Genomic DNA, 23,362 nt, shown 5'->3' with positions numbered 1-23,362 from the left:
GTCCAGCAGACTTGCTGAGCCCGCCCAGCAGCCCGCCCACCCTTTCATCTCTGCAGCTCCTTCCTCCCTGGCCCTTCCTTGAGAGTGTGTCTGTGGGTCGGTCTGGTGGGTTTGAGGAGGGGGAAGGAAGAGAGGGTCTTGATTGGACACAATTTCTTTGAAAATGGTCCTTTGAACAAAGGCCTGCTGGTGGTCAGACAGACAGACAAGAGCTCCAGGACCCCAAGGGAGCACTACTCTCAAGGGCTAGCACCCTGCAGCACCAGGCAAATTTGGGCGGGAGGTAACAAGAAAGGACAAGAGAAGCCCTTCCCCTCCTCCCGTGCCAGCCTCCCAGGCCCACATTCCCAGAGCTAAAAGCAAGAAAGTAACCTTGAGGATTAAAGAGAAACGCTTCTTTGTTTGGGTCTCTTTCTCTTTATTTTTTTTTCTCTAAGCCTCTTTTCACATCTGTAGACTTTTTTTCCCCCCTCTTGTCTCGGGGTCAGAGGAGAAGAGCCAGAGAATGTCCAGCGCAGCAGGGAACCAGACCTCCTCTGGGGCCACAGAGGACTATTCCTATGGCAGTTGGTACATCGATGAGCCCCAGGACAGCCAGGAGCTGCAGCCTGAAGGGTAAGTGGAGCCCCTGGCTCTGGCCAGCGGGCCGTGTGGCAGAGACACGGATGGGGAACAGGGAAGAGTGTGCGAGGGCTGCTGAGATGGGCCCTGCCATTCATCCGCTGTGTGACCCACGGCAAAGTGCAGCCTCTCTGGACTGGAGTCTCCTCATCAGTTACATGAGAACAACAGCCCTTGTCGATGTGTTAAGATACTTGAGGTGGGGAACTGGCCAGGCTAGTCACCAAAAAAACACCTGTGTGGTGTGTTTAAAGTTGATTGATTCCCGGGCCCCATCCTTAAAATGGGTGGCACGGCTGTAGCCAGGATGGAGAGTGCTGGGTGAGTGGTTGAGGGAAGGTCGGCCTGCCTTAAAGGGTTTACTGGGCCCTGTGGTGACCATCTGGGGTGTGGTGTTAGCAAATGTCAGATTCTCTGGGCAGGCTGGGGGAGGGAGAGGCAGAGAACCAAGGAAGAAAGTGGGGGAGGGGAAACAGGCCACGCCTACTTTCTTTGGCTGGCCTCAGAATCTGTGAGGTTGAGGAGGTCCTGTTCCTTTTAGCAGGAGTGCTGGGGTCAGCCAGGGGAGGGAGGCTGCCTCAACACAGCCTAGTGTCCCCTGCGGAGGCAGGCCACAGCTGCCTTTTCCCAGACCATTTCTACATTTGTTTAGTCTGGGCACCCTGGTGGGGGATCTGGGCTTCCCTGTGCCCCCACATGCTGTGCCCCCACATGCTGTGCCCCCACATGAGAGCCCCAGAGCCCAGTGGTCCCCTCATTGTTCCATCCCTGGCCCCATCCCCCACCTCCCTGCTCTGAGGGTTGGGGGAACTGGAAAGGTGAGGCTGGGGGGTTGCCGTGCCAGATGTGTGCACATCTGTTTTTCATCAACAAGAAACTGGAGAAGGAGAAATGTTCCTAAGCCTTCTCAGGGGCTGGGCCGTGGCCTGGCCAGCCCTGGGTCACCTGGCAGGAGCGGAGCTCCACCCAGGCCTGGAGGAAGGAGCTGTTTGTGGGACCCTGGGCTCTGCCCACAGGGAAAGCAGCCCTGCTGTCAGCAAGGGTGTGTCCCTCCTCTTCTTCTCTGGCTGACCCTGCTGCACGTGTATGGAGTAGGAGGAGCAGCAGAATGGGGAGGGGCCAGGAGCCCCAAGAGGACACAGACCCTGACCTGGGTTAAGGCCTTAAGACCCTGACCTGGGTTAAGGCCCTAATGTGAAGCTGTAACCTTAGGGGCCTCCTGGTCTGGTCATTGGCTGGGGCGCGCACCTGGGTCAGCTCTGTGGCTGGGTATTTAGGTATGGCCCTAGAAGACAGTTGGTGTGTGGCAGGGGCTGGGCAGTGGAGAGTATTGCTTCTAATATGGGTGGCATCTAGAATGCAGAGCTCCCTTCTCCCACTGCAGGGAAGAATGAAGAAGTTTGTTTGAACCTACTCACTTAGCCAAACCAAGTCAAGCTGCCTGCCTCCCCTCCCCACCCCCTCAAAGTGCCAGCGGGAAGCAGGTAGCCCAGGGGAATCCCAAGGAAGTGAACTTGGGCTCACCTCGCCACCCTGTGTGAGTCAGACATCCCAGGGGGATGGGGCACCAAAGCTTTGAGGAGCTCTGACAGTGGTTCCCCTCTGTGCCTCCGTGTGCCCCAGCAGGCTTGGGAGTTGGGTTGGTAGGTTCTGGTGACTGTGGCTGGGATGGACTCAATCTCCTATTCACACTTATCCATGTGCCCCTATGGTGTCAGGGCAGGGGTGGTGAGTCTGATGGGGACAGGATGTGTCACTGGGTGTCCCATGGGCAAGGGATTGATCCGCATAAGCTGAGCTGGCCTTTTCCACCTCAGAGGTCCCTCTGGCCAGTCATGTGCCCAGCTTGACGTGTGCCTGCATGCTACCACCCATCATCAATACTGAGCATCCCAGCCAGAGCCTGGGGACACAAATATGCCTGTGGCAGCTGCCAAGAATGTCATTCACCTCCCCACAGCTTCAAAGGGCTGCCTGAAAGGCGGAGTCAGAGGCTTTCCTCATGGACTTCCTACGGGAGGGGTGAGGCCATGCCAGGGTCATCTGCAGGCCCTTCTGCTGTGAGTGGGGGAAGTCAGGAAGCAGGGCTCCAGGTCTCTTGGGACCTCACAGCCCCAGACCTCCCCCCAGGCAGTCAGCCTTTCCCACTCACCCACAGAGATGTGTTCTATCCTCCCCTCTGGATGGGGCCCCTTGAGGCTCCCACTCAGAATTGAATTCTAGAAACAGTTGTCTGGTTCTTTCTCTGTCTCCGTGTCCTCACCACACTGCAGTCGGCCTCTGTCCCTCAGTGTTCAAGACCAAGCCTCAGATCCTTGGGCCTCATTTGATTCAGGTGCTCACCACAGTCATTCCAGAAACCTGCCTTCCCTCTGCTTCTCCACAGCAAGGCATGAACATTCTTTCTCCTAAATGCCTCTGAGATACAGCCTGCCATTTCCACTCCCCAGCGACTATCTATGCAGAACCATTTGCAAATGCTGATATTCGACTGTTTCTGATGTACAGAAATGGCAATTTCATATGGTTCACCTTAACTTCTCACCTCCCAGTCAGAGGCAGGTGCCAGAGCCAGGCTATCTCAATTTGAATCCTGACTCTGCCACTTGACTAGCTGTGTGCTTTGGGCAATACACTTAGCCTCTCTGAGACTAGGCCCTCTTGTCTACACAAGAGGGATACAAATAGCATAGACCTCTGAGTTAATCCATGAAACAAACAGTGCCTGGCACTTAGTCAATGCTTAGTAAGTACTAACTACTGTTATTTATATTCAAGTCTAGCAACAGAAATTTCCTAAAATTGTCCTGGCTGAATGGCTATCTTAGCTTGAGCATCATCTGTACACCAAAGTGTTGTGAGTTCGATTTCCAGTCAGGACACATACCTAGGTTGTGAGTTCAATCCCCAGTCGGGACACATACGGGAGGCAACTGATCAATGTTTCTCTCTCACATCGATGTTTCTCTTTCTCTCTCTCCCTTCTATTCTCTAAAATCAAGAAAAAACAAAACAAAAAAACACAACAACAAAACACACACCTATTCTCAGGTGAGAATTTAAAAAAAAAGAAATTTCCTAAAATCCTGAACACTGTCCTGCTTTCAAACTTAAAGCAAACACCACTGCCGCTGACACCTGCCCCAAGGTTCTCTCCCTCCTCTGCATCCTGTAGCATCTGCTTGTGTGTCTTCCAGGATCAAGCTCCCCACCCTCCCTGAGGTGGTGTTCCTTGTGTCTGTGCCATTCTGTCCATCCCACAGCACAAAACACTGGCCCATGAGCCACTGGCCAAATTTCTGTTGCTCAGACCTCAGTCATTTGAGGGTCCGTGAGCCTAAGCCAAACGGAGCTAAGGGTAGATGGAAGGTCCAGATGATACAAAAAGGGCCAGGGGTTCCCCAAGATAGGGCCTGGAGAGGATCCATGTGGGGGGCTTTAGGTTTGGGGTAAGTGGGAAAATGGCCAAGCTGCTCCAGGGACAGTTTGCTGAGCCCCTGCCTTGGCTAGCGGGGGGACAGGTTTGAGCAGACCTAGTCAGATGCGGAGGTGCACGCTGAGGGCCTACAAGGGTGGCTATGAGCTCCTGGGCTGAGAGAGGCCATTTTTCACCTGAAGCCCCACCCCATATGCTGGAGTAAGGGCCTCAGAGTTAGAAGTGGGGAGTGTAAGGCCTGAGCTCAGACAGTGGGAACCTGAGTCCCTACATGGCACCTGCCCTACCCATGAGTACCTTCTGTTTTGGAAAGATGCCAGCTCTGCCCTGGCCAAGAAGTTGCACAAAACAGACTTATTCTGCCCCTCCACCCCAAGGACAAGCCCAGCAACCAGATTCTTTCCTGCTTTCTCACCCTCTGGGATTTTCTGAGAGAAAGCAATCTCTGGGAAGACTAGGCTGTTCCAGAGGAGTCATAGGGCTCTGAGCTCACCTGCAGACAAGACCTTGGGAGTCTTCCTTCTCACACAGCAAGAGGGTGCCCAGGTGGTTGGCTGAGCCTCCTGGGCAGGGAGGGCCCAGCTGCAGCACCTTGCAGGCCTTGCCCTCACAGGCATCCTCCCAGGCTCTAGCTGGGCGAACTCAGGAGTCTCCTCCTCCCCAGAGACCAGTCCTGTCTGCTCTGCCAAGTCCAGGGCCAGCTCTGAGCTCAGGAATCCTACCCTTTCTTTGCCATGATCCAGTTGAGGAAGCGGAAGCCTTTCTTGTGCCCATTGATCTCTTTATCTCCACCATGGACCCACCTCTGTACTCAGCGATGGCCGGAGTAGGCCCTCTGCCAGGCCGTGGAAGCCTTTGTGGTAATTAGAAACAAAGACCCCCATTTAGATGAATGCAACTCAGCAGGCGCAGTGCTTGAGAGCAGTGCGGCCTGGATTTCAGACCACACTCATTCCCTTGGCTGGGCATCCTTGTGCAGTGTGCAAACTGCTCAGCTGTACATGGAAACCCTTAATGAAAGGGAAACAGGGAGAGATAAAAGTCCTGAAAGACTAAGGAAGACCATTCCAGTCAGGCACAGACCAAACTCAGATACCAGTGAATGGAGGGCAAATTGTAGGACCAAATACGTTATTGTTTGACATAGGCAGTATGCTCAGTCACAGTTCTGAGAAGAGGTCTGTGATGCCTGGAGCAATCAGGGAGGCTTCCTGGAGGAGGGGGGAGGATCAAGTGGGCCTTGAAGGATAGGAAGGATCTGGGTGAGAAAGAAGAGAGGTTCAGCCCAGCTGACCCAATCTGTTTCTTCCGAGTCTTCTCCTGGGAGCCCCCTGTCTCCTCTAGCCCTGGAATCTCAGAGCTTGGCACAGGGCTGGCATACCATAGGAGCATGAGAGCCCTGGAATGACCCGAGAAGGGGGAACTGGTTAGGCTTGTGTAAGAGAGATCAAAGGCTGGAAGGAGATGGAGCCCCAGTGTAGACAACCTGGAACCCCAGACCTGGTGGCCTACCTGGGGAGTCCCTACTCAGGCATGACCAGCCTTCACTTGATCTGCAGCGTAGTGCCGTCTTGCCACCCCAGTGTGCCGCCTGGCCTCCTCCATACCAGCTTGGCCGTGCTGTCGGTGAGTCTAACCTAAGTCCAAACTGGCTTGCAACCTGCTGCCAGCCTGGGCAACGTGACTGGTGTTCCCAGCTGGGGCTGATGAAGGGAGCACCTGGGAGCCCAAAATGTGGGAGGGGGCTCTCGCAGGGTTGGAACCCAAACCAGGATGCAGGCCAAGTCCAACCTCCCAGACTTTTGTCACCTCTTGGCCAGTCCCCAAGATGCCACATGAGTATGCACAGGGGAATGGGGGGAGGGGGGGAGGTTTCCCAGGTAGCGAGGCCAAGTCCCCAGACTCAGCCCATCAGGGAAGGCCTGGGCACCCCACACCCTCCACTGTGCTCTCATTTAGGTGGTTGTGTTGCTGCTGCTGGCCCTGCTGGTGAGGTGCCGGCAGCTCTGGCCCCATGGCGGACACAGCAGGTCCGGGCTGCCCAGGTTGGTGCCGTGGCCTGGGCACCCCCATTCAGGGGGCCCAGCTTGGGGGGCGAATTTTAGGTACCAGCTCTGGCCTCGGGACACTCCCTCTTCTCTCAGCCTGGGGCACTCCCCATCCCCACCCAGATCTTCAGGTTTAGTCGGGATGATCAGAGGGAGGGGGAGGGACCCACTCAGGTTCACCTGCTCCTGTTCCAATCCCCGAGGAACTGGAACCCAACAGGGCCCGGCTCTCAGACACAGTTTGTCAGGCGATTCATGGTCTGGACAGGCCATGATTACTTCACACCATCATGACCCTCGTTTCCCCTGAGGGTTTCATCTGGATCCTGATGCTAACGGCAGATTTCTGTGGGACTTTCTCCCCCTGACTCTTCATCCTGCAACCCCAAAGCCTGGACAGTGATGACCCCCAGGAAATGACCCTGAGGAGATGACCCTGATCACATTTATGTGGGAGACACCAAAGGGTTGGGGGAGGTGGTGGGTGGAGCTCCAATGTAGGCAACCTTGCACCTCAGGCTGGGGCTGCACGCCAAGGTGGGTCCTACATGCTGACTTTGTGGGGGAACTAGGGTTTCTACCCTGATTGGGGGAGGGTTTGGGGGAGAGTGAAGCAGGATGGAGGTGTCAGGGCATGAGGGCAAGATAGACCATAGAAGCAGAGGGTCTTTGTGGCCTGACCTGAGCCAGGGAGGTGATGCCTAGGACAGCTGTGTCCTCTGTCTGCCCTCTGCCCCAGGGTCACACTCAGGCCAGGGCGTTGACATTGTGCAAGGATGTTGTGACTCTTGGAGCTCTCTGAAAGTCTGCCAGCCCAGACAGAGCAATTAGTGTGGAGGCAGCTGTTTCCTGGAGCTGCCAGGGGGGTGGAGGGAGCTGTGCTCAGGCTTGTTAGTGTGTGTGTGTGTGTGTGTGTGTGTGTGTGTGTGTGTGTGTGTGTGTGTTGTTGTTGTTGTTGTTGTTAGGCTTGTTCCTGTGTGTGTTGTTGTTGCTGTGTTGGGGGGATGTTCCCAAGTCACTTTGCCACAGGGCCCAGAACTTGATACATAGAAGGCACTCCACAAATATTTGTGGAATGAATGGATGAAGGGCCTCCAATTCCCTATCTGGAAAGTGGGCTGGAAAGTGGAACTGGCTCTACTTCCCCAGTTTGTGGGACATGGCATGAGGTATTGGGGTACTGGGCCTGAACAACTCCCTCATGTCCTGTCCCTGCCCCTGCCCCAGCCCTGTGGACTTCCTGACTATGGACGGGCCCTGGACCGTGCCCGCTGCTATCTTTATGGTCCTCTTCAGCTCCCTGTGTCTGCTGCCCTCGGCTGAGGCCCCGCTGCCCTTCCTCACCCTGACTTCACCATCCAGCCGAGGTACCCAGCGGTGTGGGCCTAGATTGATGGGATGGGGTTGGGGTGGGAATCCGGAATATCGGAGCAGGGCTCTTCTACAGTTGCTCCCCATTCTGTTCATAAGCCACTGCCAAGAAGACACTGTCCCCTTACTTCGCCCACTGTCCCTCCACAATGCCTGAAGCTTCCCTTTGTTGGTCCCAGACATTGGGTCAATACTGTCCTATTTGCTTCCTCTATTCTTGTGCAAACCCCACCTCCAGGATGTAGGGAACTTTCTTGTTCATGGGCACAGGCTGAGTCCCCCAGACTCAGGTCCTCCCCACCCCCCAGTGAGAATGAAGGAGGGTGGGGAGTGGCCCAGGAAGGGGTCCAGGAGAATTGAGCTGAGCTCCAGAAGGTGATGGTAACAAGGACAGCTGCCATGGAGAGGCATGTGGCATGACCTCTTTAGATCATCCAGTTTTCACAATGACTCCACAAAGTGTGGACATTAGCCCCACTCTATAGTGAAGGATGCTGAGGGTCAGAGAAGGAGATAATAATAAAGTAGTAGCTTGTATATTTAGTACTAACTTAGATACCATGCTGAGCACTGTATGTAGGCCTTCTTATTTTGCCATTACTAATTTAGTACTATTACTTCCATTTTACAGATGGGAAAACTGAGGCTCCAAGAGGTAACTGGCTCAAGATCAGAGAGCTGATACTAGTCAGCCTGGATTTGAACACCAGGCACTTGCCTACCTGAGGGACTTGGAAGATGGAGACCTGAGAGAGGTCTGGGTGGACTGGATTCAGTCCACACCTGCCCCTCTATAGATATTTCTTTCTGCCCTTCTTGCCTTCCAGGACCCTGGAAGATGCTGGCTCTGCTCTATTACCCTGCCTTCTACTACTCCTTGGCCGCCTGTGCCACAGCCAGGCATGCAGCCGCCCACCTGCTCGGCAGTGTGCTGTCCTGGGCTCACTTTGGTGTCCAGGTCTGGCAGAAGGCAGAGTGCCCCCAGGCGCCCAAGGTAACCACTGATTCATGAGGGCCTGGGGCAGAGGACATGGAGGAGCTGCTTATACCAGCATGGCTCCTTTCATCTCTATTTGTATGCTGGGCTTTCCTGCCACCTTCCACTGTACACGGGATTCCACTCCTTAAAACAGATGTCATTCCACACAGCTCCTCTATGGGACAAGGTAGCTGGGCCAGCTGACAAGGGCTTCTAGTCTGGAGGCAGTAGGGAGGAGATAGGGGCAGAGGGGATGGAAAAGGAAGCCTGAAATCCCCCCATTGTTGATCCCCTAGCCTTCTGTTGGCCAGGCTCGAGGGGAAATGAAGACAGATGGAGGGTGGCAAACACTGAGTAGGGGATGGTCTCAGAGAATTCCAAAACCTTACCTGGTTCACTGGCCATTGGCTAGGGATGTGAAGCTGCCCAGTCTAGAGCCCAAAGGGTGGAGATGTAGGCTTAGGAGTCGGACAACCCAAGTTTGAATCCAGCTTCATTCATTCATTCACTCATCCATTCATTTATTCAACAAACATATTCGAAGCACAAAATCCATACCAGGGCCATTTCTAGACACTGGAATACAGCTGTGAACAAGGCAGACGAGGTTCTTGGCATCCCAAGAGCTGCTATTTCAGAAGGGGAGATGTAAACAAACAAATGTACAGAATGATTCCACATGGTACTAAGTGCTTTGAGGAAACCATGTCAATTTTCTGAGACTCAGTTTCTACGCTGTAAATGGAGTTGATATTATCAATCCCTCAGGGTAGAGGTGAAGATTAGTTGGTTCCTCTGAGAGCAGGGACTTGATTGATTTTTTTCACCACCCAGAACCTGGTATATACTAAGCTCACAATAAAAAGGATTGATTAACAAATAAGTGAGTGAATATATGAGAAGTCCAGCCCTGAGACTTCAGGGACAAATACCTCAAAGCCAGGAGGTAGGGCATGTACTTCCCTGATGACCATGTTGCAAACTGCGCATAGACAAAATTAGGCCTTTGTCTAATTTTCAGGGGCCTGTGTCCAAAGTGTCAGGAACATAGGAACACAGAAAGTGGGTATACCTGTTCAGGCTCCATTGCAGCTCCCTGGGTGGGGAGGAGGGGCTTATATAACCTCCTCCTTTCGGTTCCTCTAAGGGCCATGGGAGTCCAAGAGCCTGGGGGAGGGGCAGGCATCTTGCAGGGCTTGAGAAGGTGAAGTGGGAGTGACTGTCCTAAGTGCCCTGGTTGGGGTGGGTGATGGTGGTAGAACCAGAGCCTTTCCATGGTGCCCAGACCACCCTCAGAGTCCTGGGTGAGGTTGGAAGGGAAATGGACCCTGGCCTTCAGTTGGGCAGGAAGGCAGAAGGTAGGTGTGTCTGGTGTCTGTCTGTCCATACAGATCTACAAGTACTACTCCCTGCTGGCTTCCATGCCTCTCCTTTTGGGCCTTGGATTCCTGAGCCTTTGGTACCCGGTGCAGCTTGTGAGAAGCTTCAGCCAGAGGACAGGAGCGGGCTTGGAGGTAAAGGGGCTGGGCTGGGCTCCCCCTGTCTGTTGGTCCCCTATATGTGGTGATACTTGGTGGAGGACCCAGCATAGGCCTCAGAAAAGGTTTTCCAAGTTGCCAAGTAACTGGTTAGTCCTCCCTCCTAAGGCAAAGGCTAGGCCAGGCCCTGGGATGGCACACAAGATGCCTGGGGCACTGAGCTATGTGCACAGCAGGAACTCAACAAAGGAGAACTGCATCACTTCTTGGCCTTTTGGCTAAGATCAAGTGTAGTATCTGTTCTTATCCGTTAACAAAGGAGAACTGGGCCAGAGCAGTAAGTCATAGCTCTGATCCTGAACCATTGGGATCAAACTGGAGACATGAGACCAGTCAGAAGCCTTGTCTCTGTGAGGAGCTCTGCAGAGACTGCCATGATCCAGGAAGCACTCAGGGCAGAATTGTGGAATGAATCAACTCTCAGTCAGCTAATGTCAGATAAGGTGGGGGGGAGGGGGTGTTGGGGGGGGGTTGAGAGGGGGATGGCTGGGGGGAGTGCTTCCTGGAGGAGGTAGACTTGAGCAGCGGCCTGAAGGACAGGCAGGATCTGGAATGGGGAGAGAATAAGGAGAAAGCACTGCGGGCACAGGAGAGAGCATGAATAAAGAGGCAGAGATGGGTTTCCTCAGTTTTGTTCATGCCTGATTGGCAACACCCAGCAGGTCTTAGTGCACAATAAACACTCAGCAAATATTTCTGAAGTTTGGGGTAGATGGACGGGCACATTGTGTCAAGAGATATGATAATCTTATTAAGAAGACTTCTGAGCACCTGCCAAGTGCCAGGCCCGGGGCTGGGTGCTGTGGATGCGAAGCTGACTGGCCGCGTCTGACCCCAGGAGCTCCCAGTGAGCGGGGGAGCTGGATGCAGCAGCACCTGTCTACAGCAAGGTGAAAGGAACAACAGAGGCTCATCCAAGTGCATGGAAGCGCGGGTGGAGAGGGTCAGGTACTCTTCCTGGTGAAAGATGAGGAAGAGGAAATTGCTCCACAGAGGCCCTTGAGAAAGTCTGAGGACACAGAGGAAAAAGTCTGGTTACTTTTCAGGGGGGGAAAGGCTTGAAGGATGGCATCCAGGTCAGAGCAGGGAGGTGGTGGTGCCACTGCTGACATATGGAGCACTGGATGAGAGCAGGAGTGCAGGGGACCATGCACAGTTGTGCCAGTTTGCATTTTGAGGGTCTGATGAGCAGCTGAACCATGACCTGGAGCTCAGGAGAGGGCCTGGGACTGAAGCTCAAGAAGGAGAGAGGTCCTTGAGGAGGAATGGAGGATGAGGGGAGAAGAGGCCAGAGTGGGCTCAGGTTCTACAGGGGCCACCCTGGGTCCCCATGGGCTCACCTGACTGGGTTTAGCTTTCATAGAGCAACAGCAGTGTCACTACTTCCTCCTTATTCTCTACGGAAGCCTGTTGTCCCCTCATTCTTACAGCTGGCTCAGAAGAGGGGAGCAGCTCCCCAGGATACACGTGCACCAGGCTCTGCCTTGCTGAATCTGCCCCCCTCCTCTTCCAGGCATCTTCTCTGCCTTGCCTCTCCCCCTATTGCATGTGTTTCCTCTTGAGAAGTCTTTGGAGAAATAAAATCCTCTTTGGCCCTTAGTCAAAGAGGTTTAAGCCTCAAAGGACACAGCCAAGCTTTGAGCTGACTCACACCTGTCCTGGATCCCGGAGTTGCTATGGCAACAGGTGACAATGGCCTATATTCTCCTAATAATGGGGGCAGGGATTCACCCCCTGTTCCCATTGGTCTCTGCCACTTGGAAGTCAGCTTAAGGCCTGGAATGTGGCTTAGACAAATCCTGTTACCCTTGTGCTCTCCCTTGAGTAGAAGGAGAGGCCTGGGCATCTGACCTGGAACAGCCCCATCCTGCGTCCTGGTCAGGGATGTGCCCATGGAAGATAGGCTCTCTTTGCCCCAGTCTCAGCAGAGGTCTGAGGGCCAAGAGGGAAACAATGATGAGATGTGACTGAGTAAAGCAGGAGAGGGTTGGAGCTAGACCTTAGGAAGAACTTGCTAGCATTGAGTGTTCTTAGATAGGAGACCAATTAATCTTGTATTTATGGAGGAGGAAAGGGCAGTGTTGGGGGATATGGGCCTCATCCCACAGGTTGGCCCTTCTCTGCACTCCACCACAACCAAGAGGTTTTTATGGAGCACCTACTGGGTGCCCACTGTGGTACCTTAAGCCAGGGTCCCAGGGATGGTTCAAGGCAGGTTTCATCTGTCTGTCCCCCCAGAGGCTGCAAAGCAGCTACCCTGAGGAATATCTGAGGACCCTCCTTTGCCTGAAGAAGCTGAGAAGCAGGTGAGGTTCTAGGCACACCCTCTGGGCCAGTGGGCAGGGCTGGCTAGGCAGGCTTGTTTGGGAGGCTGGCAATGGGCAGGCTTGTGGGGCAGAGATGAGGAATTGACAAAACTCTGGGTCTCGGGGCAGGGGCTTCCCCTGAGTCCCCTCCACTTCCTGGGTCTTTCTGCAGCTCCCACACATCCAAGCATGGCTTCCTGTCCCAGGCCTGGATCTGCTTCAGACACTACATCTACACTCCACAGCGAGGTATGGAGTGGGGAGCTGAGGTCCAGAGTGACAGGTGACCTCCCCCTTCCCATGCACAAAGCAGCTACAGTGGCAGGTCAGCTCCTGCCACCCTCAGAACTCTGTCATCAGGAAGAACAGCCCCAAGCCCCTGGCCTGACTTGGCCTTGGTGGTCCAGGGTCCTATAAGCCCTGGCCCTTTTCCTGGGCCTCCGGGGAGGTGTGGGAGCTCCTGGGCCTGGGTGGTGCTAGGCTCACCATGCCCTTCTTTTTGGGAACTGCAGGATTCCGACTCCCACTGACACTTGTGCTTTCAGCCACCCTGACAGGGACGGCCATTTACCAGGTATGTCCTGCCTCTGCAGTGCCATTTGCCTCCGGACTCCCAAGTCTGGATGGCTCAGGCCTAGCTCAGCTCTCCAAAAGCGTGGCCCACAATCCTGCCCAACTGCTTCTGATGTCTTGGGAACACTGGCCTACCCAGAGGGAGAAGGCGTTAGCTCTTGTTGGACTCACACAGAGTCAGAACATGAGTTTTGGAGTCACATGAACAAGGGTTTACATCCTAGCTTCATTATTTACCTCCTGTGTGACTTGCATAAGTTAGTCAACCTCCTTAAACCCATTGGCTCAGCTAAAAGTGGAAGAAATTACCTTCATCTTTGGGAATTTGAGAAGATTTAGTGAAATAACATGTGTTTGATAAATCCCCACTACCACCACCACCACCCCTTACAAACCAACCAATCAACCCAAATTTCAGGAGGTGGGTACGATTTTTCTCTATTTTACAGAGGGGAGAAATGGAGGCTCAGGGAGGTGAATTTGACTTGGCCAAGTTCCTACAGCTAATATCTCAGGGCAGCCAATGTCTGAATCCAAGCCTGTCCAGCTCCAATGCCTCTGCTCATTTATAGGACACTTTGCCTTCTCCAATGTAGAAAAGTTGGAAATTTTATATTCTGAAATTTAAGATAGATAACTGATATAGACTGACAGACAGGCGTAGATGTACAGTTGTGCCGCCCGAAAGCACACCTCTGGCCTATTAGCTAAGATTGGATCTGCTTGTAACATGCTGACCACAGGCATGAGGACACTGTTCTTGGGGGCAGATCAGAACACTGATGGGTGCCAGGAATGATGCAGCCAGTGTGCTCCCTAGAGTCTTCCCTGTGACTCAGAAAACACTTTTCCTGGAATGGGAGTGCCTGGTTCGGCACAGCCAGGCCCTGGTGCTCTCATTCTGGGGTTCTTCCAGGTGGCCCTGCTGCTGCTGGTGGGTGTGGTACCCACCATCCAGAAAGTGAGGGCGGGGATCACCACGGACGTCTCCTACCTGCTGGCCGGTTTTGGGATTGTGCTCTCAGAGGACAGGCAGGAGGTGGTGGAGCTGGTGAAGTACCACCTGTGGGCTCTGGAAGGTGAGGTCCCCGGGGGAGGAGGGTCCCTGAGGGCCTGCGGGGGGTGGGGGTGGGGGGAGAATGTGAGCTGGGTGGGATAGTGGGATATCGGAGCTGCTCGCCCTTTGACACATTCCTTCCCTTCTTTGGGTCTCAATAATGTCATCTCCAAATTGGGGGGCTGGAGCTTGGGGCTTCCGGTCCCAAGACTCTGAGACCTGAAGGGGTCATCTCAGTAGCCCCTCGTCAGCTTGTGTGGTGTCTCCCAGCCTCACCCACAGTGGCTTTGCCCATCTCTGCAGGCTGGAGATGGGGAAGGCCATGGAGTGTGAGCTGAGGTGACAGCTTGGGGCCTTTGCTGAGGCTGGGGAGGTGGAGCTGTGGGGATGGAAGGAGCACCAAAATTTTGAGCTCATTCTCATGGTGGATGGGATTGGGCTCAGCGGATGCTTTTTCTCTCCCAATCCCTGTCCTCAGGCCATATATTTCCTCCCTCCCTTGACAATGAGACCCATGCTGGGGAACCATACCAGCCTTCCCTTCTGGGGTTAGAAGTTTCCTTCATCTCTTAGCTCTGTTACCCACCTCCCCCACCTTCCAGGCCCTCCCAATAGCCCTGTGGAGGAGACTGAGAAGTGTCCCCACTTAACAATGGGAAAGGGCTCACCTCAGGTGGTATGTCAGGCAGAAAAGAACTCAGCCTTCTAATGCCCCTGCTGGGACTCTCTCCACCACTGTGAGACCAAAGCCTGGTGGTCAGGAGTCATGGGTCCTGCACTCTCTGCTGACTTTGGAGTCCTTGGCTGGTATGAGTACCCTGGCTTCTGAGGAGTAACATGTGATGTTTGGAGCTTAGGCTGCCACTGTTCCCGACCATCAGTATCCTCATCCACAGATCAGGCATGCTGAGAGCTGGGAGGGGCTGAGAGCGGGGAGGGGGAGGGAATGGGGAAGGGCAGGGGTGTGTACAGTACTGCTTCCTTTCCTGACGCCAGCCTCACCACCTTCCTGAGCAATTCTCCTCCCATACCAGAGGCTGCCCTGGATTGCAGCTGAGGCCCACAAGCTGGACAGGTGACAAGTTCTGGTGGGCTGAAATGACATCTCCAGGGAGATTTTCCAACTTGGCTACAACTGGGGCCACAGGCAGGAGTAGACATGACTCACATCAGTCCACATCCAAGCACAGACCTCACAACAGCCCTGTTATGTTAACATCATTGACGCCATAGCTCAGAATAGGGAATCAAGGATCAGAGGCAGGAAGTGACATGCCCAGGACAATGGATTCTGCTTCTACTCAATATGCCTGGCGTTTATAATCACATGCTGTGGTTTCCACACCCAAAGATTCCCATTTTGAATCTTCTCAGATGCAGGGTCAAACGGCAGTCTTTACTCTCCTAGTTTGAAGATGAGGAAAACCGAAGCCTAGGGGCATTAGAGATATGTCCAAAGCAGTCAGCAAGCCAGAGTGGAATTGAGATTAGATCTGGCTTTGGGACCCTTTGGTGTGTTCTTAGCCTAAGGAGCTAATATGCCATCTGAGCGCTGAGGGCCTGTTTTAGGGCTGCCACCTGGTTAGTAAACCTGGCACTGGTCACAGAAAGTTCACTCTGAGCCAGGCGGACTAGATCAGAATTTCTGCACTGTCACTTACTAGCTGTGTGACCTTGGGCAAGGCACTTCTCTGGACTTCAAATTCCCTGTCTGCAAAACGGTGCTGCAGCAACAAAGGCAGCCTTGTCCTTGAGGCCCTAGATCTGGTGGGGAAGACATGGATCCACCGAACAGGTCCCAGAAGGGAACAGCTGCAGTGTCCCAGAGGAGGCCAAGTGCAGGAAGACCTTATGGGCATCAGGATTAGGAGGGACCCAAGTTTGGAACCAATTGAAAAGATGTAGAGCAGGAGGTAGATGGAGATCAAAGGCTGGGCCTGGGGCCCCGGGATGGCTCAGCAGGCAGGCTCCTTACCTCCTGGCAGAAATAGTCTGAATGCATCTTTGCTGGTGCAGAACTGGCTCCTGAAGGGCAGATGCATGCTCAGAGCTTTCTCCCAGCTTCACTTCAGAAAAGTACCACCTCCTGCCCCTGGAGGAGTGAGCCCAGGACAGGCAGGGAGACTCTGGTTTCTGGAGCAGTTTCCCCAAGAATCGCCTGGCAACATTAAAAACCCCAAGGCTCAAGCTCCAGGCCTGACTTCAGAAACCCTGGTGACTCTGATGTGAGCCTACAGTTTGTTTGAGAGCCACTGTAGCAGGCACTCTATACATGTCAGTTGGTTGATTGATTTCACTCAATTGCTTATTGGAATAAACCTTTAAGGCTCTATCTTCTGAAAGCCCCCATTACAGTGGTTCTCAATGCTGGCTGCATGCCAGAATCGCCAGGGTTGTTTTTACAAAAGCTAAGGCCTGGGTCCCACCCCCCAGAACTTCTGATTTAATTGGTTGGGGGTGTAGCCTGGGCCATGGGGCTTTTAATATCTCCAGGTGATCCGAGCATGCTGCCAGTGCCTTCTCCAGCACCTGTAGTTAATGTGGAACCAGTGCTTGCCTTTTTCACGTGCATTTGCACTCCCTGCCCCTCAACCACCGGCCCTGCTCTTGTGGAATAGGAAACCAGGAACACTTCCCTGGGCTGGCTGAGGAGAGCAGGGTGCAGGCACCCTGGCTCTTTCTGGGTCTGCTTGGGAATGGTTACACTTCTGGCTCTACCACTTCCTACAGTGTGGCTGGTGGGGCAGACCTCTCAGACTCTCGGCCTCTTTCTTGGTTCCATGTTTTCACATGCTTCTCCTGTAGGGCTGCTTTGAGGGTGCAGGGCAAGGCTGGGTGTGGATGTAAGGAGAAAGGGGTGCAGCCTCCATCCTCGCTCTGCTTCATTACCAGGCTTCTCACAACCAGGCATTCTCCCCCAGCTGCTGGTGAGACAGCAAACTCATGGTCTGTGCTCATGGCTGGGGTGGCCCAGGGGGATGGGGTAGAGATGGGTAGCAGTGGTCACCTCCCCTCATTTTGATGGACTCAGGCCACACTGAAGTGCATGTGCATCCTCGTGCCTGGAACAAAGGCCATTGATGCAGGCCTAGATGGGGTTTCATGCTCACATCATGCTGTGAGATGGGCAGCACAGCAGTGTGCCCAGCATTAGCAAGCTAGGCTGGGAGATGAAATGACACCTGGAGGCCACACAATCAGGGAGCAGTGGAGCTGGAGGCAGATGCCAGGTTGAATGCATCTCTCACTGGAAGTCACACAGCAATGGACAAAGCAAGACCCGGGTGAGGATCAAGTCTACAACCTCAGAGAGGGCCTCTCCTCATCTTGGCCACCCTATGTCACCTGGCACCATAGGCCAGCCAGGCTGTCAGCTTCCACTGGGTCTGAGAACAGGGAATGTGGCAAGAGGCTTCTGCTCACAGTGTGTGTGTGTGTGTGGGGGGGGGGGGGGGGCAGGGTAACTCCCCCGAGGCACACCCTGGTAGCAGTTTGGAGGCTGCCAGGAGAGCCTCCAGGCATGGTCTCCCACTTTGCTTCTTCTTCACCCTCCAGTTTGCTACATCTCAGCCTTGGTCCTGTCCTGCTCACTCACCTTCCTCATGCTGACCCGCTCACTGGTGACACACAGGTCAGTGGCTGGCTCTGTCCCTCATTGTGGAAGCGGGGAGGAGGTCAGCGTCTAGGGCAGGGGTGGGCAAACTTTTTGACTCGAGGGCCACAATGGGTTCTTAAACTGGACCGGAGGGCCGGAACAAAAGCATGGATGGAGTGTTTGTGTGAACTAATACAAACTCAAAGTAAACATCATTACATAAAAGGGTACGGTCTATTTTTTTTTTTTAGTTTTATTCATTTCAAACGGGCCCACGGCTGGTCTATGGGCTTGTAGGACCCCTGACTCAGAAGGGCTGTGGGGAAAGCCCTGGGGCTAGAGGGAGGGAGGGTCTCTGCAGGCCCAGGTTGCCACTGAGTCAGCTGCCCTGTGTTGGGCAGAGAAGCTGGGCGGTTCAATCTGAGTGGGTAACCATCTGTGAATGATTCTAGGTCATGACTGAGAGGGGCTGAAGTGTGAGTTTGCCCATCCTGAGAGGGGCCACCCAGGTGGGCTGGATTTGATAGGAGGCACCTGGGAATGGGAGAGGACGAAGGAGCTGAGGGAGGAAGGGTGCCACGGGCAGGAGAACTGCATGACAAGGGCACAGAGGCTGGGTGAGCCTGATGCTTGTGAGTGTGGGTGAGGGGGTGGTCTGACCGGCACTGGAGAGATTGTTACGGGACATTGAATGTCAGGCTGCCCGCCTTGCCCGTTCATGTAAATGATAAGGAGCACTGAGGAAATGTGAGCAGAGAGAGAGAGGAGGTTCTAGTTGGGAGGGAGGGGTGGTCCATGTCAGAGAACTGGTTCCTACGACCTGCACATTCATCGGGCCTCAGAGGTTGTCCCACAGGGATCTTTCCTCACAGAGGTAGCCCTACTGAGGCTGGCATTCCAGGCCCTCCAGCCTCTGTATTGCATTATGTTCAGCACATTCCTGCTTGAGTGCCAATATGGGCTGTCTCAGGAGGTAATGAGATCCATGTCACTGGAGGTATGCAAGCAGGGTTCCATGGCCATAGATGGGGAACCTTGCCCCCCACTCTGATGGCCAAGCTGTGAGTCACTTTCCATCTCTTCTGTTGTTTCTCACTTTTCTGACTTGGCTCACATTGAACCTTCGGCCTGAATTTGTTTCCCTAGATCCCCACCTCACCAGCTTACTCTTACTCTTATTTATCCTTTAAGACTCTCTAGTCAGACCTTGCCTCCTCTGGGAAGCCCTCCCTGACCTCCCATGGCTGGCTTAGTAGCCTCCACTGGGTTCCCACAGCCCTGAGCTTCCCTGCCTTTGGGTTGTAATTAGACTGAGAGTTCAGCCAGTGGCTAGCCTAGAGGAAGAATTTAGGGAGTATATGTGCTCCTGAGATCCCTGCCTTCTCACCCTCATCCCAGGGCCAATCTGCAAGCGCTACACCGAGGGGCTGCCCTGGACTTTGCCCCCCCGCCTCAGAGCCCTCACCCCTCTCGCCAGGCCATATTCTGTTGGATGAACTTCAGCGCTTACCAGACTGCTTTTTCCTGCCTTGGTGAGCCCCTCAGCCCACCCTGCTGGGCCTTGACTGGCCCCAGACACTGACCCCAGTGAGTGAGGGGAGAGTGGTCAGCAGTTCTTGACTGTCTGCCTGTGCTGGGGCAAGTTCTGGGATAAGAGTGAAAAGAGGGACCCGCCTGGCCTTCCCTGCACTCAGGAAGCTCACTCAGGTGGGGCTAGGGGGACACAGGAGCCCTTGGGGAAAGGATGCCCCTAACATGAGCATGGTCCCAGGGTGCCACCAGCTGTTTACACAGGGGGTAGACCCAGGGCTGGAAGGTGGGAAGCTTAAGGAGGCCCATTCCTGCTTGTGTGAGGGAGGGCTATGCCATGATGGGCTATCTCAGGAGGCAATGAGATCCATGTCACTGGGGGTACGGTATGCAGGCAGGATTCCATGGCCATAGATGGGGATTGCAAAGGGGGTCTGTTCTTGAGGGAGTTGGACTAGATTAACTCCCAGGACGCTCCCAGCTCCTAACTTTCTGGTTCTCCACAGGGCACTGTGGTGAATAAAGCCTCTGACGTTCAGGGAAGATGGGTCAGTGTTGTGAGAGCCAGGGCAGCTTTCTCTCCCTGCTGGTTCCTTCAGTTCTCACCCTGCACTCCAGAAGGAGGGCAGACGGATGACCAAGGAGTAGATTTGATCATCTCAGTGGACTTTGTACCTCCCAAGCCCTCTTGTACACATGTCCCCACATGAACCATTAGCAGTTGTTTCATTAGACAACTGTGGGGCGCCTACTGTGTTCCGGACTCTGGCCAGTAAGAGCGCAAGTATTACTCTAAAATGTAGTCCGCTCCCCAAGGACTCAGCGGCAACGGAGGGAAAATAACATTGACAAAGCACCTACTGGTTTTCAAAGGGTTGCACAGGCATAATCTCATTGGGTCCTCACAACAGCCCTGTGTGGTAGGGGCCACTCTCCCCATTTTACAGAGGGAGAAACCAAAGCTCAGAAATGTAAACTAACTTGCTCAAGGTGGCACAGCGAGGCATCAGAGCAGGGATCTGAAATCAGGTCTGCCCAATTCCAGGGCCTATGGGCTCCTGGGAGTGCCAGGGGTGGTCTGGGTCCTGCAGAGGCTGATGTCTGTCCCCTCCTCATCCTGGCAGGGCTCCTGACACAGCAGATCATCTTCTTCCTGGGGACCATGGCCCTGGCCTTCCTGGTGTTTATGCCCGTGCTCCATGGCAGTAACCTTCTGCTCCTCCAATCACTGGGGTCCTTGTGGTAAGAGAGGCAAAGGGCTGAGGGCTCTAGGACCCCTTCCCAGAGGGCCACTAACAGTGACACCCTCCCACTCTGCCTGCAGGCCTTTCTGGCTGACCTTGGCCCTGGCTGTAACTCTGCAGAACATGGCAGCCCACTGGGTCTTTCTGAAGACTCACCATGGATGGCCAGAGCTGACCAACCGGTAAGGCAGCTCCTGGGTTTGTGGCTCTTTCAGGTCCTCAGCCTCTTCTCCTTCGTGTCTTTAGCTGTGTCCTTCCTCCTCCACTGCCATCTCTCCCTTCTCTGTCAGGGAGCCCAGTGGGTAGTAAACAGAGATTGCCTTACCCACAGAGAATGGGGCAGTGGCCCAGCCTACTCCACATACATCTGTCACAGGGCCAGCCTCACCCCATAGCCTTTCCTGCTTCGAGATCAACATTGCTCTCCCCTGTATCCTCCATGCCCTCCACATCATGTGCCTCCCTCTTTGCAGGAAGGAGATTAACAGAAACATTAATTCCCTGTTAGATGGTAAGGCTGTGGGCGGACCTTGGCCCCAAGGGAGACTCGGAGTCAGTGGACAAGGGAACCAGAGAAGGGAGGTGGGAGACACTGGGGTCATGGAAAGATCCAGGTGGAACTGAACTTAAATCCTAACTCTGACACTGACTAGCTAGGCAGCTTTAGCTAAGTCACCCAATTTCTCTGGGCCTCAGTTTCCCTTCTATAGGAGGGAGTACATGGCCTGTCTCTCAGAGTGGTGAGGAGGGCCAGCTGGGTTGAGAGTTGGCCCAGCACAGGATGGGGTGCCTACAAAGTATACTCAATAAACAGCAGGTACTCAATAAGTACACATCAGCTGTGGTCATCAGCTGAGGAAGGGGCTGGGGTGTGGGGGCCTGACTTAGCCTTGCTTCTCCCTCACCCTAGCTGCGCACTCTATGCAGCCACCTTCCTTCTCTTCCCCATCAACGTGCTGGTGGGCATCATGGTGGCCATCTGGCGAGTGGTCCTCTCTGCCCTCTACAATGCTGTCCACCTTGGTCAGATGGACCTCAGCCTGCTGCCACCTAGAGCTGCCACTCTTGACCCTGGTAAGGTCACAGGGCAGGGCCAGGGTGGGGGTTGCTCAGGCTGCCCAAGCTGTAAGGGAGGGTCTGCCCTGATGCCCTGACCTGGTTTATGTTCAAATCTGTTCTCTGAGGATGTCTGGGACTGCCACATTGGTGTGTGCAGTGGGCCCACGTGCAGTGCATGTGCCATGTGCTCAGGTGTGTCTATGTGCTTTCATGCAGAGTGTGCAGGGTGTGTGTGTGTGTGTGTGTGTGTGTGTGTGCATAGGTGTGTGTAGGTGTGTGTGTTAGGGACTGTCTGGGCCCTTCTGTCTGAGCGCCACCATCCCCCGTCCACCCCAGGCTATCGCACATACTGCAACTTCTTGAAGATTGAAGTCAACCAGTCGCATCCAGCCATGATAGCCTTCTGTACCCTGCTCCTGCGAACACAGAAGCCCCAGCCCCATCTGGCCCCCCAGGATGGCCTCAGACTCGGAATGGAAGAAGAAGGTGCACCTTCCCTTTGGGGTTAGGAAAGTTGAGCCCACCCACAGCTTCTCCCATGAAGGCGGGATACACCCCTCCCCAACATGCACCACTGAGCAGGAAAATGCTCACTTTCTGTTCCTGAGCTGCCTGTGGGAGAGAGGAAGTGAGAATTTTCCTGGTCCATTTTGGTAATTTTTTCCACCATGTACATGCATGTGCGCCCATGCACATCCTTTCTCCCTCTGCATGCTCGCACATCCTCTCACAGAGAAGGAGATGGCCATCTTGCCAAGGAGCTCCGTCTTCCCCCACCATGGGCCACCCTCCACCTCTCCCTCTCAGGCAGTCTGTCCTCCCCGCTCCTCCCATACTGTCTGGGAAGTGTGTAGTAGGGAGGGGGACACTAAGCTGGAACTCCAGTCTCACCAGCCTCCTCCACTCACCCAGGGGATTTTCAGACTGTGTTCAGGACTGGGTGCAGGGGGCTTGGCTGGGTTTGCTGTGTGACTCACAGAATGTCTCCCCTTCTCAGGGATGCAGCTGCTGCAGATCAATGACCCTGTGGCCAAGGGAACAGGGCCCAGAGCCCGCCAAGGCAGGGCTCGCTGGGGTGTGACCTACACGCTGCTGCACAACCCAGCCCTACAGACCTTCCGGAAGAGGGCCTTGTCAGGTGCCCAGGCCAATGGCACCCAGCCCTGAGGGGAAGAACGCCAAGGCATGTGTCCCCATCTGTGCGCTTGCTTCCCCTCTTCCCAGCCCATCCCTTCCCTGGTTCTCCCAGCATTGCCCCAGCCATGGTAGGCTCTCTGCTTAGTACTAGCTCTGCCAGCAGGTCCCAGGATCAGGATCCCAGTGACCAGCCCCCGAGGCTGGAGGTCACTGTGGTTGAGTGGAGGTTGTCTACATTGTGAGCCTTGAGAGAGGGCTCTATTCTGCTCCCTTGGCCTTGGGAAGCTAAGGGCTCTGAAGAAAGCGATCAATGGTTTAGGCCCTTGGTCCAGGAGCCAATGCAGCCAGAAAAGCTACATCCAGGTCCCTCCCCTTGCTGGCCCTGCTGCAGCCTCCAGGGCCTCACTGAAGCCTTCTGCTGACCTGGATTAGTGATTCTAGCTGGGACAGCCTCGCTCCAGCAGCCCAGGAGAAAGCGAGTGGGATCCTACTGGCAACAAAGTCAGAGCTCGCACAAGGCCCCACACTGAGCTGCCCACACTTGAGAGCTGATATTTTTGTAGTTGGTATGCCTTTAGATATTATAAAAGAGGTCAGTGTGCTCCCTGCAATAAACTTGTCCTTGAGAAATAGTCCTCCGTAGGGGTGGGTCACGTGGGGAAAATGCCCACACGGTTTTATGGGGCTTGGGTGGGGATGGGTATTCTGGTCACATGCTGGGCTGGGCCCCCTGGGTTGGGGCAGAGAAGACCCTCCCACTAGCCGCATCCCTTTGGGTGGTGGAGAGATTAGGAACCCTGTGATGCCGCCCTTGAGCCATGGGGGCATTGGCTTTAGAAAGTAGGACTTATTCAGGGTCCTCAAGAAT

At 54.4% G+C, this 23,362-nt stretch overlaps 1 protein-coding gene and 1 pseudogene across 1 annotated transcript; both read left to right on the top strand.

The window, feature by feature from the left end:
- The first annotated feature begins 448 nt into the window (after positions 1-448).
- Positions 449-23,080, top strand: STRA6 (signaling receptor and transporter of retinol STRA6). Its single transcript, XM_036317670.1, has 18 exons — positions 449-615; positions 5,617-5,683; positions 6,017-6,102; positions 7,333-7,472; positions 8,108-8,131; positions 8,304-8,470; positions 9,847-9,969; positions 12,232-12,299; positions 12,472-12,548; positions 12,812-12,873; positions 13,789-13,951; positions 17,485-17,560; positions 18,923-19,056; positions 20,179-20,296; positions 20,379-20,480; positions 21,209-21,372; positions 21,694-21,843; positions 22,355-23,080. Exons 1-18 carry the CDS (start codon positions 506-508, stop codon positions 22,522-22,524), a joined length of 2,001 nt encoding a protein of 666 aa, XP_036173563.1. The 5' UTR covers positions 449-505; the 3' UTR covers positions 22,525-23,080.
- On the top strand, positions 10,192-10,299 carry LOC118660956 (annotated as a pseudogene).
- Positions 23,081-23,362: the final 282 nt, after the last annotated feature.

Source organism: Myotis myotis, unplaced genomic scaffold (genome assembly GCF_014108235.1).
Source record: "Myotis myotis isolate mMyoMyo1 unplaced genomic scaffold, mMyoMyo1.p scaffold_m19_p_1, whole genome shotgun sequence".
NCBI lineage: Eukaryota > Metazoa > Chordata > Mammalia > Chiroptera > Vespertilionidae > Myotis > Myotis myotis.
The sequence above is the reverse complement of the archived record's forward strand: the minus strand, read 5'-3'. Positions and strand labels throughout refer to the sequence as shown.